This window comes from Sciurus vulgaris, assembly GCF_902686455.1.
Source record: "Sciurus vulgaris genome assembly, chromosome: X".
NCBI classification, from domain to species: Eukaryota; Metazoa; Chordata; class Mammalia; order Rodentia; family Sciuridae; genus Sciurus; species Sciurus vulgaris.
In genome coordinates, this window is record NC_136471.1 from 77785256 (window position 1) to 77800371 (window position 15116).

The following is a 15116-nucleotide window of genomic DNA, read 5'->3' on the forward strand; positions in this document are numbered from 1 at the left end:
TCTCCCCTCATCCTGCCTGCAAAGGTTGACCACTTCCCAATAGTGCCACAGGGTAGACAATAGATCTTCAACATATGGACCTTTGGGAGATATTCAAGATCCAAACTATTGCATGTATACTAAACTTAAAAATAAGGACAAACCGGTTTTTTTTTCAGTAATTAAGTCAAGTGATAGCAGTGCATGCGAGTTTTTGTTCTTCTACATCTTCTTCAACACTAGTAATTATCAAACTTTAAAAATTGCCATTCTGATGGATGAACCACAATCTAGATAACGAACATATTCATCACCCCCCAAATTTCTTCATGCTCTTTCCTTATGCTTCATCCTCCCTCACTTCTCATTTCTCTGAGAGTAGATGAGGTTAAGCACCTTTTTGTGTTTATTGGACATCTGGATTTCTTCTTTTGTAATGAAGCTAAAGTCTCAACAAGTTTGAACAATGTCACAAAGTCATTGAATGAGAGAATTGGAAAGATGTGAGATTGTGACAGATTGAAGAAGTTAAGATTTCAGAGGTACATCAGTTCTGAGCCATAAAAAGGTACACTTGGGCAGGTATGTGAATGGAGCAGAGAAAGTGATCATCAGAGGTGAGGAGGCCAGAGGAATGAGAAACCAGGGATGTGGAATAGATTTTCAACATAAATGTTGATGTAACCTGGATTTTGGCAAGGCTGGCAGGTGGAAAGAATGACTGAATTGAAGGAGAATGTTTGAGAGATGCAGCAGCCATAGTCTGGAAGGTGCAGTTGGGAGCAAAGAAGAGGCCTGGTCCATCTCCAGACACAGAAGTATTTGGGGACAGAAAGAATTTCCAAGGAGAAACCTATGGGAGAAGTGGGATTCCCAGGAAAAAACCAGGTCTGAGTCAGGGAAGGTGTTGAGGGGAGCTTTCTGTATGGTTGTTGGGGTCCTTACCAACTCCTGGAATTGGGGTTCCAGGAGGCAACTGTTGAAAAGGATGTAGGGGAGGGGTAGAAGAGTGGAAGCTTAGAACAGCATGGAGTAAATGCTGAGAGAAAAGAGATGACCAGAGGAGTTCATAGCCACAGTGATGATTCCTAGATAACGGGAAGGTGAGGTCCCTTGATCCTCGTCCCCGGGAATGGCCCTGCCAGATGGTAAGCTCAATAAGGGCAGGCATGATGTCTGTGTTGGCCACTGCTCTACCCTCAGAACCTAGTGTTCTGTCTCATATGTCACAGGAGCTCATTACACACGTGCTGAATGGAAGAATAAAATAAGTGGATGGAGGTACATGCAGTGCATGGTCCATTGTAGATGCTTGATATATACTAGCACCATTTCATTCATGGTATTTCATGATGAATTGATTTATTTGCATAGGCATGACATGTCCTTGGAAGGGGTTTACTAATGGGTACTAAAGAGGCTTGTGAAACACCAAAGCCCAATTAAGGCTGCTGGCATGTGTTCTTGAGATAGTGACTACAATTTTAAGAAAGCCACAGACCTAATCAAATGAACTATAATTGGTTTGAAGTAAGAAGTAGGTGAGTTCTATAAAAAGGGGAATCAGAAAATAAGAATTCAGGGCTGGGGAGATAGCTCAGTCGGTAGAGCACAAGGCCCTGGGTTCGATCCCCAGCACCCCCCCCCCAAAAAAAAAGAAAAAGAAAATAAGAATTCATAAGGGTTTAGCATGCATTTTTCATGGGAGCAATACCTGTGATGGACACAATTTGTGTTACCTGGGAGTTCTGTCAACAAGGAACCTTCTTCAGCTGTCATTTTCTTCAGAGATTGCTTCAGCTGATGAGAGACATCTTGCCCAAGGTTGTGCCCTTAGTGGGGTGGCCCATATCCAATGATCCATTGAAACAGGGGTATGAAGGCCTGACCTGTGACCCAGCATAGGGCAACTGACTGACCATTTGAACTCCAGAGCCTGCCATTAAGTGAGCCAAAACTTTGCCGCAACTGCATTACTGTTCTCTTCTTCTCCCTAATCCTCTTTTCTTCCCTTCTCTTCCACAGATGTCGATCCCTAGGTCATTCCCTGGAAAACATTCCACATGGTATGCTCCATCTCAGAGTCAGCTTTCAGGAACCCAACTGTGACAACACCTTAATGCAAGGGTCACAACTTCAAAGGCCTTCCAGAAATTAAACTGGCTGGGTTTACTCCGCTAGGGAGTGGTAGAAAACTAGGTCAACTGGAGAGATTGTGCCCTATCTAAATTTAAAGAAATTGGCAAACAACATTGTACTCCAGGTGATATATTTAATTCAACCTGCAAGGCTCCATTTCTGACATTTGCTTGGAAAGTGGTTAATTATGGTTCCAGGACCTGCCTTTTACACGTCTTTGGTGAGTTTGGTCAGTGTGGGTCAGTCCTTAAATGCATCACCAACTCATGGTGCTGTGGGTGAAGGAGGTTCTGAGCCTTCTAGGGTGAACCTCAGACCCGGATCTGTTGGGTCACAGCCAGGCACTGCCTGACAGGAGACCACCTACAGCCAGTCTCCTTCTTTGACCTTTATCTTCAAGTTTAATGCCTGTTGTTGTCTGAAAGTAACCCTGGCCCCTCTCCCTTCCCATGCTTGCTTTTTCGGCTGTTTGCCATTCTGTTGTGTCTTTTTCCAAAGAGTAGCCTGGTGGTATAAAGGAACACAAGCTACTGCTGGGGCCTATAGAGACAGGGCTGCAGGCTTCAAGGAACTCAAGCACACTTGCTGAGAACAGAAAACAAATTCCCTTTTAAATGGAAGTTGACCCTCCCATTTGGCTGTCACCATCTGCATTGGTGGGAACACACCCTTTTTGAAGGATGAAAGTGATCTGGACCACATCTGGTTTGGATATTTTTGCTCCTAGACAGACTCACTCTGGTCTGCCTTGCTGGGTGGCTTTATTGAGCCAGAGAACAAAGAGGAAACATATTTGTTAAGGTCACCTCTTCCCATCAGGAGCATAGTGATGGCTGCCCACTTCCCTAGAGCTTTGCCACATCTGTAGCCCCTTGTTGGCTCCATGAGAAGCCAAACTTGAATCCTTGAAATGAAGTCCATGAACACAGATTACCTGCCCATTTTTTTTGTTGTTGTTGCTGGGGATGGAACCCAGGACCTCATGCATGCCAGGAGAACACTATCACTGAACTATATCTACAGTCCCAGATGTCTTAAGGCTATGGTTTGGTGAGCTGGAATTCTGCAAGATATTGTGTGACATGTTTTTGTTTGGGGCTTTCAAGGATTTGTGAGCATCAGATTCAATCTGTATGGGCCCCACATGAAACTGAGGGAAGATCAAAATTTCCAGCTTCACTTGCTTTTAGTTGACTTTAAAAATCAACACTTATGGAGGTCACATAGCTGAGAAATTTATTATTAGTCTTCTACCATCTTTGCTGTAGGCAACACATCTGACATGTGGATCATGTTGATGACAGTTTCCTAGTTTATTTTTCAGGGACCTGACGGCTGCTTTTGTTGAAACTACTGATTCTTCACTTGTGTACAGGTGTCCAACGGGTGATTTTTTTCTTAATTTCAGAGGGTGTTTTCTCTCATACTTGGCCACCTCATGAATAAAGTGTTTGTTTTCCAAACTTTTTACTTCAGTGATTGGCATACTGTGCAGTGGGCAAAATGGGCCTAGTTGGATAGCATATACCTGTGCAGTCGGAAAAACATGCTCATGAGTCAGGTTTAGGGTCTGAATAAAGGCATTATTGGTTCAATGAAAACCAGAGAGTGAAACAGAAAACGATTTAACAGAAAAAGTTTATTTTAAGAAGACACAAACAGCTTTAGCTATATAAAGAATACAGTTCAATTGCTGGTAGCAAGCTAGTAAGGAATGCTTTTTAAAAAAAGAAAAGGAAAAGAAAGACAAGTAAAACCCTTTGTAATATCACCCCACAGAGGGCTCCCTTCCATTTTGTGTTGGAATCCTACCAAGACTGGGATTGTGGTCTCTCTCCGTTTCTCCTTCTTGAAATTCTGTTCCAAGGATACATTCTTGTCACTGGGGGAATCACCTTACCTCTTCCTTACAGTTTAGGATACTGGTCTGTAAATTCCTCTCTCCCTTGTTTGTCTTAAGTGCATTGCTGGCACTTAGTAAGCACTGAATGTAAGTGCTAACTTAACGAAATTCTGCCTCCTGGCTCTGTACAGTAGGACTGGCCAATCCTCAGTCCTCCTTTTGCTTTTGGTAGGGGGGGCTCCTTTTAGGTCCAAGGCACAAACCTGGTTTCCCTTTCTAATTATGGAAATCCTAAACAGAAGATAGAAGGGACTGTTTCATGGGTGCTTTAAAATAGGGAAATCCTGAAAGTTACTTGTGTCTCTGATATTTTTAAAAAATTATATTTCAATAAGTGGGTAGATCCCTGGGCTCAAGTGACAGAAATCAAACTAAAGACCCTAAGAAGCAAATTTGCTGAGTTAGGAAAAGCTGCAATGTAAGGGCTATTTCTGAGTGACTGAGTCCACACTGAATTGAAGTCCTGGCTTTCTGTGCACTGACCTGTCCAGAAGTGTCACAGAAGAGTTTCTTCAAATGGCTCCCTGGGAAGGAGCCAACAAAAGCCAATGGAAAGGTCTCAAAAGACAAGAAAGGGGAGATGCCTTAGGAACCCCACCATCTGTTCTCCTTAACCAGTCCCAGCAGAACTGGCCCTGGACCAGAAGATTGATGAGAGAGCTGGATGGTGTACATGTGTGCATGTGTGATTGATTAGTGAAAGTGGCCCTCACAGTCCAGGTGGAGAAACCACACTCACATACACAGGCACACACCTTCTCATCCACTCCTGTGTCCCAAAGTTTATACAAGTGAATATGAAAACGTGAATCTAAGCTTCAGACCCCCAAGTAGTATGAGGGGTGGAGATGGGAGTCAGGTGGAAAAATGTGAAGGAATTTTGGGAAGCATTTTGGAGGTTTATGAAACAGGAGATGGTGGGCTGAATACCTTCAGGTTTGGCACTGCATGGGACATCCCAAGGAGCTCAACCCAGGGGCTGGGGACCCAGGAAACAGGGAAAAACTGTAGGCACAGAATACCTTCTGTACCTCATTGGTTTTCTTGTCAGGGCTGAGTACTCTGTCTAGTGCTAGGTCTGAATCATTTTAGGAAATAAACACATGGACATTCTGAGTTTTAAAACCAGCCTTTGGAACCAGGAAAACTGGTGGTTTCTCTAGGAAATCATAGATTGGATTGGAATTTATGGCCTACATAACCAGACTTTCTAATGATAGTCCTAAACTTGTGATGGCAGAGAGGGGGGCCCAAGGTGTGTGGAGCAATGACAGGATTAAAGAAATAAGAAAACTCAGAATTCATTCTATCCTACCACCTCACTCCCAACCTGGTGAGGCAGAGGAACACTGAAAAACAAGAAATAAGGACATATCCAGAGAAAAGAATAGTGTTTCTACACTGAGGTAGTCAGTAATGAGAATGAGTCAATGAGGGACATCCATTGTAATGATTGGCACATGCAGCCCCTCTCCCCCTGCCCTGTGCAGTCAGACTGGTCTGATGATGCAGGAGATATAAGGGCAGTGAGCCACATCATCTGGCACACAAACCACTTATCACATGTGACAGGTTACAGAAATACCTGTTCCAGAAAATAAGTCTGAACCAGGAGTCAGCTAATGATGACAAGCAGGCCAAGTCCAGCCCAAGATTTTGTATGACCCATAAGCTGACTTGTTTTTACATTTTCCAAGGGTTGTAAAACAAATGAAGGAACAAACAAACAGTAACAGCAAATAAAAATGCGTTAGAGACTGTATGTGGTCTAGAAAGCTTACAACAGTTACTGTCTGGCCCTTTGCAGAAAAAAATTTGTCAGTCCCTGGTCTAGATGATGGTGGAAATCCCACCAATCTCTGCTAAGAAGCCTCTGAGTGTGCCTGAAAAGGGAAACCAGAGGAGGTCCAGGAGAAACAGGGGGATGATAAAAATAACTGGAAATACCATTCAATATGACTGGCACAACCCTCAAAGTGCACTGCCTGCAAGTCCACAGAATAGTAAGTTATGTGTGAACTATGGAAGGATAGCTAGAGAGAGACAGACTTAGAAACATTAGGCAAAGAATATTCTGGAAAAGATACTGCATGCAGAGCTCAGTACTGATTAGGAAACTCTGTTATTTTTTGACAAGATAAAGATGGAGTTTGAGCCCAGGGATTGACAAAATATCAAGCCAAGTGAAGTTTCTAGAATACAGCTGAGTAATGCATGAGCATCTAGCAATCTGAAATTTTCTCATAAACATTAAGAAGGGAAGGCTCAAGTAGATTCTAGGAAAGCTAATATTGGTTTGCCCTACTTAAATAAACACCAAATACAAAAGTTCACACTAAAAAATAGAAACATTAAGGAACAAGAGGAGTCTTGGTTTTTCAAAAGAAATCCCCAGAAGATTCCCTTTAGTAGGGAAGCCTCCCTACTAAAAATGAAATTTGATCTATAAAATCCCATTTCACACAATTTTTAGGTACAACATCCATTATACAAAGTAGGGCACAGATATGGAATATGGAGGGAACAAAAGTTTCTAAATTAAAAATCAGATTTATCTTTGGATTCATGAACTAAAGTACTCTTGAGCATTTTTTCTTAAAGCATATAGATATTAGTTGTCTGAAATACCTGGGAAATTCACACATCATAAAAGTAGAAGACAGCTGTGAGTATTCTATAAACATAGTGCTTTAAGTGACAAAACATTCAGTCTAGAGGCAGGAGACCTGGAATTGAGGTTGGACCCTGCCTCTGGCTCACTGCGTGACCTTAGGTAAGCTATTTGACCATTCTGGTCTCAGTTTCCTCATCTATGGAATGAGAGAGGTTGGTCCCTTTCAACTCTAACATTCTGTGACTATAGATAAATATAGAAATAAGATAAATACAACAATCTTCAAATAAGAAATAGTCCCCAAAGTAAGTTTTGGAGTCAGTAGAAAAAAGTAGCAATGAAATATAATAAAAAGAATAAAATCTTAACTACTAGCCAGAGTAACTATATCTCATTGAAAAATTAATGAAAAGGTTTGCAATTTACAATTGATCAGGAGACATCAGAACATACATATTGATATTGTTTCACCATCACACATACGGAGGAAGGAATGAGTTTGAGGCGACTGGTACAATGAGCACAATGCTGCGTTTGCATGCATAACATTTTATAAAATTGGACATAAAAAAGCTCAAGACCACATAAGGAATAAATTTCTATAAAGCTTGGCATTACAAAGAGGCTGAGAGGGGTTAACTGTTTGTTCCCATTCATATTTTGTTTTGGAGTTCATTGCTATCAAATTCCACTCTTTAGGCAAAATCTTAAAGTCAAATATACTTCTGCCAGAGCCCTTTTGGAGAATAGCCACCATGGCAAAGATTGTTATTTAAGGATTGGCAATACCAAACAAGTCTAACACCTTTTTTTTTTTTAATTTGTGAGTTAATTTTTTTGTTAAAATCCAAACCAGGTTAGGTGTGCTGGTTAAGTCAAATCAAAAGTTTTACAAGTTAAGTAGTTGATTCAATCTGGTATTTATTTTTTGTGTGTGTGGTGCTGAGGATTGAACCTAGAGGCACTTACCACCCAGCCCTTTTTATTTCCAGACAGTCTTGCAAAGTTGACAAGGCTGGCCTGGAACTTGAGATCCTCCTGCCTCAGCCTTCAAGTCACTGGGATTATAGGCATGTGTCACCACACCTGGCTCAATCTGATAATTCTTTTTTTAAAATATTTTTTAAGTTGTCGATGGACCTTTATTTTATTTAATTATATGAGGTGCTGAGAATTGAACCCAATGCCTTGCACATGCTTGGCAAGCACTCTACCACTAAGCCACAACCCCAGTCCTCAATCTGATAATTTCTTAACACCAAACAAATGTATGCCTGACTAAGACAATGATATACATCTTTTGGCCAGTGACTGATCAGTGTAATGTCAGACAAAACAATAGGAAAGGTTGGGATCAGTTGAAGAGTTGTGGCTATAGTGATTCAAGGCCTTGAAGGAGTAACATCACTGGACTACACATGTATGCACATGTGCGCGCGTGCGCGCACACACACACACACACACACACACACACACACATGCACTCTCCCTCTCTCCTCCATGGATGTTGCTGTTGCTGGTCCTGCAACCACACTTTGAGAATTACTGGACTAGATTTTGGGCTTTACTGAACAAAAGTATATACCTATCTTAAATAATCCATTGCTCATGCAAATTTCTTTTTGTTAAATGTATTAAAAGTGCAGTGCCCCCTAATATGTGTTCATAACCATTTACTACTGTAGACCTCTATAAACCTATTTCAAAGTACTCTAAAACTTTCCTTATTTCATGTCATTGTTTAAATCATTATACTGTTTTCTACCCTTTGACAAAAGTACTTCTTTGTGCCTCTTTCCCACTCTCTCATCATTTTAAATCTCTAAATCTTTGTTACTTATAGCTGAAACACATGCAAAGGCTTTGAAGGGACTGGGTGCTCTGATATAAATATGGTCTCATTCTCACACCAAGCTGAAGTGATAGCACATAACAGAGATAAAATGGGGGGAGGGAGAGCAGAGGCCTATGTTTAATAATGTTGTACCTCCAATAAATACTACTACCAATACTGGACGACTGACATTGATGGACATGGGTTGAACAATTTTATCTTTCACAAACAGGACACATTTTCACAAACTCTTCAAATCTTTTTGTTCTTTTACTGAAATGATAAGTAGTATTAACTCTGTTACATAAACATGTTAATGTACAATATGAATGATCTAGGCCTTCTCAGTGACTTTTAGTAGCCACTTCTGAGAGTCCCTTGGTAATAACCATAATGAACAATACTAGGTTTCTGGATAATCTGAGTGACCATCAGCTACTATCTATAATTATTCCTGGAGATAAAGTTATTTTCTATACTCTGGAGTTAGCCATCAGGGAATCTGGCCTTTCCATGGTGAAAAATATACTCTTACAATTAGTTGATGCCTAACATTCTGCAAGTAGAACTTCATTCCTTTGGCTTAAGGCTTTCCCCTGTTAAAATGCAAGCAACCCTCAAAAGAGGTAGCATTAAGCCTTATTTATAATCTCAAAGTAAATGAATTTATCCCTTTCCTGAGAGCATGTTTTCTTAGAGAGGGGAGAACAAAGCAGGAGGCACTAAGGAGAGTTGGTGCTAGGAGAATGGAGCAGAAAGAGACTGAAGATGGCAGGGGCAGACCTCCAATTCATTCACTATTTTGCTGAAGGGCTGTCCCTACTGAAATGGGTGCCAACTTGTCACATGGAGCAGGTTACTTAGAAATAAACTGTTTTCTGATAACTCTGAAGATTATATAATGTGTAGGCATACAAAGGCTTCTAGCAGTGAATGGAAGAATAGATACCAATAAAACATTTGGTACAACAACAGATGGGAAGTTACCCTCCCAAATCAGAAGAACCATACTTGGAAGAAGAGAAACTGATATCACTTTGCAGAGTGCAAATCACAGGGCCGGGACGAGGGTAAGGCACTTGCATGGCCCTGAGAGCAGGCAGGCGCCTCCTTGGCGCTTCTCGCTCACCTCACCCTAGTCCTGGCCCTGGCAAGTCATATTAAAGCGAAAGCTCACCATTGTGTCACGGACTTGGCAAACATGGAAGGTTGAGCCAGTGAGAAACAACACTGAGCATGAACTCATTTTTTTTTTCCTGACTAATTCTGGGACAAGGAAGAGGACAGGTGCATGGGCAGATCTGCTCAAAGAGATAGGTACAATTGGATTTGTGTTGTCTAGATAGTTAAAGTGGATGTCAGACAAAATGCTTGTTAGAACAGCTTTGGAGACTCTGTTGTCATTTTTCATTCATGGTAAGTTCCCCAGGACATTATCAGCTGATCAACTTGTGGTCATTAAACCAATGTGAACTATTGGCTGCCTGTGGCCTTGTGTCCTTCATGGTTGAGCTGTTATCTAGGACTGCGGTTCATGGGTGTTGGGGGTAAGGGACAAATTGGGGCCAGGTGGGAGGTCTAGGCAGGGCAAGTAGTACAGGCAAAGGAGAGGAGGCACCAGCAAATCCTGCCTTTGAACTAAGAAGTTACTAATGTCCACATCAGAACCACAAATATGTAATGAATCCTCACCACATGCAAAGCATTCTGAGATACCAATTAATTGCCTCTTTGGGGATGGCTTCCTCTGCTCATGCAAGATCAAAACCACCTGCTACTTTTGGTTGGAATAGGAGGGCTGAAGTTGAAAACTGACATTCTGGGGCCAGCTTCACTCCCCTCCAATCTCTTCTATATTCCACTTTTGGATCTTATTCACATTATTATTCATACTAGTCATAGTAGTGGTAGTAGCTTTCCTGAGAGCCTTCCTGGAGGGGGATTCCTACCTCTCTTCTCCAGCCTTAGCAGAGTAGGCCCAGAAGGTGGCAAATATGGTGATAAATGCCTGGATGGGAGAGAGAGTCAGTGTTATGATAATCGAGGCAGGACTGGTGGTGTAGCTCAATGGTAAAGCACTTGCCTTGCATGCATGTGGCCCTGGGTTTGATCCTCAACACTACAAAAAGTGGTAAGTGCAGGAGAGAGGTTGAGTGTTAGGAGCAGGAAAGATGCTTGGTGTTATTTTAATCAATGAATTGAAGATTTATGGTTTGGTTGTTTGGGACTAGATCCACCTTTTGCAAAATATTATATGAATACATCCAGTCATAAATGTTGTCTCTGAACATAAAATCTCTGCTCCAAAATCCTCTTGTGCTAATGGGGTCACCACTGGGCATTTGAGGGCCATGATGATGATGCAAAGATATTAAAAAATTCTAGGCATATGGAGTTCTGTAGAGGAAAGCAAGAATCACAGAAATTGTAAAATACCAAAGCGTCTCAGCATTCAGCTTTAGAAACTTTTGGGAATATCTCCATAGGTAGTAAGGTGAGGGGAGAGGCAAAACCTACTAGGACTCACAAATAAGAAGCTTCCAGAAAAATCAGCAGAAGTAATAAGTCCTACATTATACTCTCATACTTTAGAGTTCAGCTATTCATAATGGTTCCCAATGAGCAGGCCCTGGCAACCTTTCACTTTTGTTAGGCAAAAACACAAACACTCCTTCATTTCCTTCCAGAGCAAAATGTTTCCATCATTTGGAATTCTGAGTCCAGGACAGATAAGTGTGGCATTCATGTATAAACTAAGGCTAGGGATGAATCTATTTTATTTCAGGCAACCCCCCTGAAACTTGGTTAAGACCTTCAAACCAGATAGTTCAAATACTTTCAAAAACAACTGGACTTTCACCAGCTGTCTACCATTCTCAGTGGCTTCTTTCTAAATTGGGGGGAAATGCTGATTGCAAGGGAGTTGGTGGGCCTGGCTGTTCCTGTTAGTCTAGAATTCAGAACTGGACCAACCAGTAGCCTAGGCCTAGGACATCTACGTGAGAGGCCTGAGTCTTCTCAGCACTTAGAGTGGGTTTTCAGTTGCTCTGTCCAGCTGGAGTGTGGGCAGTTGAGCTAAGAACTTGCTTCTCATTGGGGAGGAATGTGTCCTATCAAAATTGAGATCTGCTTGTCTCTGGAAGTCTTGATGCATCCTCCAGGAGATTGACAAATGACTCTGTAGGACAGGCATGAAGGAGGAAAGGGCCTGAGAACCCTCTCTGTGAAGCAGACTACAATTTCATTTGACTTTCTCTTTACCGCTTGGGACCGGTAGACAATTAAAACTTTCCAACATCAGTCAGAAGGTTTTCTCTGTTCAATGCTTTTCTTGTCTTGTCTTCAACTCCCTGAAATTAGGGATGTGGAAATCAAATGAATCATTGCTCTTGCTCTGCTTAGAAAATGGAGCTTACAAGAATATTTAGTGCTTGATATTTTGGATGGGGGAGGGGCTGCAATTACTGTTCTGAAATCCTTTCAGCATCCCATTTACCCGAGTTCTTATATACTCCCCCAGCACAGTTAACTGAAAGTTGGACAAACAGCAGAATGTAAATGACAAAATGTAGCCCTTTTTGGATTATGGGTCATAGCAACTTACAAGGTTGCCTTTTAGACTCTGGGTAGATCCTTTTAATCTGTAAGTTCTTCGTTTTTGGAATAGAGTCAGAATTCCTTTAAACAAAACCCAACCAACCACAAAGTGCCATCTGAATTGAATGGTGTGGGGCAAAATGCACTTACTTTCTATCCTCCTTGAGCCCTTGATGACACTGGTCCTTCAGCTAATTACTTCCTGTACTGGAATGTTATATGCAAATGAAACAAGAGGTCTTAGAATGCAGCATGATCTGGGCACAGATCTTGGCTATCCACATCAACTGACACTTGAAGGACCTCAAGGCGCATGTGCAGGTTACCTTGGATAGAGCTGAGGGAACAAACAAGCTACTTCATTTGCTGGCTAAGCTTGGTTCATCCAAATCCACCCAGTCCAGACCTTTTCTAGATAATGTTGGGGGTTCCTATAAATTTATTGAAATTTATCACCCTGATCTCCGTGTAGACAAACTGAAAAAGGCATAAAGTTTCGGGATACAGTCACATTCATATTTTGCACCACAAAAGCCATCCAATCAACCCCATGCTGAAATAAGTGCACACCTGCAAAATTTGCTGGAGTAATCACACTGTGGTTGAGGAGGCCTTGCTGTTTTTCTGTATCTTCACACAGGTTTGTCAAGGCCTCCTCATGAGAATGAATAATTGGCAATGGCACCCAATAGCCCCAATCCAGGGGGTTGGCAGCCCTTTATCTGCTCTCCCACTGTGGCTTTCAGTGACACAAGCCAAGAATGGAGGAGCCAGGACATTGATTGAAAAGATGGCATGAAAAGTGTGGCACAACCTTTGCTTCTGAGAATTCCTCCTTAGTTAGTGCACACCGCTGGGGAAAAACAAGAAGAAACCCAGTAACCAGTCATGGCAAGGGTGTAAATATGGAAAAGCAAAATATCTAAAGACGATTCCAGCGCCTGACAATTTCAGCACTAGTTGAAGTAGCCTCTCTCCTGCTGTCCAGAGTGTGAGTTAATGTAAAAGAAATGTAGGCTCTTTTGTGATTCCCATGGTTCCTTTTTATAACCCTTTCTCTTCCCCCTTCTCTACTCAAGTTTAGTAAGTAAATCCTGCTTGTCAAACTCAGGGCTTAGGTACTGGAGTTATCGGTGTTTTCATAGTCTTTTGAAAACTGTGCAATAATTCTCCTAGCCAGTGGGTTAGTGGTCTTCAGCAGTTCAGCTGCTGAGGGGCGGGACCTTGGAGCTGCCTTACTTCCCTTCTTCAGGAGCAAGGCCTTGAAATCATCATTTCTGCCAGCATCTAGGCTGGCAATGCTGCTTGACCCTGCAATGGTGGCAGACTCACTGATTGGAGAATCAGCTGTGTTCTTTACTGGTGAGTGAGAGCTCGGTCTGCTGCCGGCAAAGCCCTCCCCAGGCTCCTTCCAGCCAAGCAGTTTTCTTTTGGACCTAAATAAGAGAGAGCTTGGTCTGAGTTAATTTCGGGACCAGACATTTACCAAAGCTTCATAGTGATGCAACTGAAAATCTGTACATGGTAGTCTTGAAAATGTACTGACTAGCTTTCTCTCCCACCTCTAAGCCCTCAGGTCCTTGGTTGGCCCCCACCACACACCCTTCAATGCCCACAGCTGGAGTCACTTGGCCTCTGCTTGCAGGTTCAGTCCTGTCCAGGTTCTGGGACCAAGGACAAATGGTGGTGGTCTAGGCTAGTAGCTCAGTGACTGAATCAGGACAACCTGGGACTAATTCTGTTCTGAATTGGTATTCTAGCTCTGGTATCTGGGTTTTTTCCAGGTTCCTTGTCACCAAGCCCCTCCCTGCCTTGTGCCCCTGTACTTCATGCATTTCCCTTTGCCTAAGTTCCTGCTTTGATAGGCTGCCTAAGTGCCCACATCATCTCTTGATAGGATTCTGTGGTACAAGGAATTCTGTGAAGGGTTAAATGTCTCTGACTGTAGGCAGAGCTGTGAGAGAGCAGATGGAGCCACAATAGGCCAAATGGTTGCTAGGAGACGAGGGGCCTCTCACTCGGCACCTGGTCCTCCCCTCCCCTCCCCTCCTCCACTTCACCCAAAGATGTCAGTAAATTTGAGATGTGAGGCCCTGGACTGCACTCACATATGTGGGTATCTGAAAGTAGTCTCCAGTTGCAATTGTAATGGCTCTTAGAGGTAGCAGTTTTTCTTTAAGTAGAAAAAGGGACTGCAATTTCAATTAGAATGAAGGAAAGTGGTCCAGACCTGTGTATCACAGTAAATAAATCTTCAGTTGTGCGTGAAGCCACAAACACGTCATCATCCTCCTCCGCAATCCATTCGGCTGTTTTATCACTGATTAAACTTTTCTCTTCGGTGCTTGGTTCCACAGAACTCCCTAGGCATAAGAACCAGAAGGAATGAATGACTTTGACCACAATAGATAGGACAAAGCACATTCATTCTCATACGTTTATTTCATGTGATGTTCAGAGTAACTCTGGAAGGGCAGCAGGGTGGAGATTTATAATGTCTTCATTTTTGCAGAGAAGGAACATGAAGTTAAGAAGCTTAATGGTTTGCCCAAGGTGGAGTGAGTGGTAAAGATTGCTCTGAGTCACCGTTCTCATATGCCTTTTTCATGACAACAGGTGGTCTAAGCATTCTCTTGTTTTATTTTAGTTTTCATTTATTTATATATATTTTTCAGTGCTAGGGATGGAACCAAGGGTCTCGCACATGCTAGACAAGTGCTCCACAATTGGGCTATGCCCCCGGCCTCTCATTTAAAACATATCAGTTTATTGGAGTGTAATAATTATACAGAATGGAGGGTTTAATTGTGGCATATTTATACATCCACATCACATAATTTTTTCTGGTACTAGGGATTAAACCCAGAGGTGCTCGATCACTAAGCTATATCCCCAGCCCTTTTTATTTTTTTATAATTTTGAGACAGGTCTTTCTAAGTTGCCCAGGTTGGCTCTGAACTTGTGGTCCTTTTGCCTTAGCCTCCCAAGTGGTAAGGATTATAGGTATACATCAGTGCTCCTGGCCATATAACATAATGTGATCAACTGCA

The 15116-nt window shown here is 42.2% G+C and overlaps 1 protein-coding gene across 13 annotated transcripts in view; it reads right to left on the minus strand.

The window, feature by feature from the left end:
• Positions 1 to 3737: 3737 nt before the first annotated feature.
• NHSL2 (NHS like 2) overlaps positions 3738 to 15116 on the minus strand; it is a 277111-nt gene continuing 265732 nt past the window's right edge. For all 13 annotated transcript variants that reach the window (XM_079125019.1, XM_079125031.1, XM_079125030.1 and 10 more), the window contains 2 exons: positions 14297 to 14429; positions 3738 to 13502 (listed from right to left, as the gene is read on the minus strand). In XM_079125019.1, the coding sequence (XP_078981145.1) occupies positions 13181 to 13502; positions 14297 to 14429 (455 nt within the window). In that variant the 3' untranslated portion in view covers positions 3738 to 13180. The remainder of the gene's footprint in view (positions 13503 to 14296; positions 14430 to 15116) is intronic.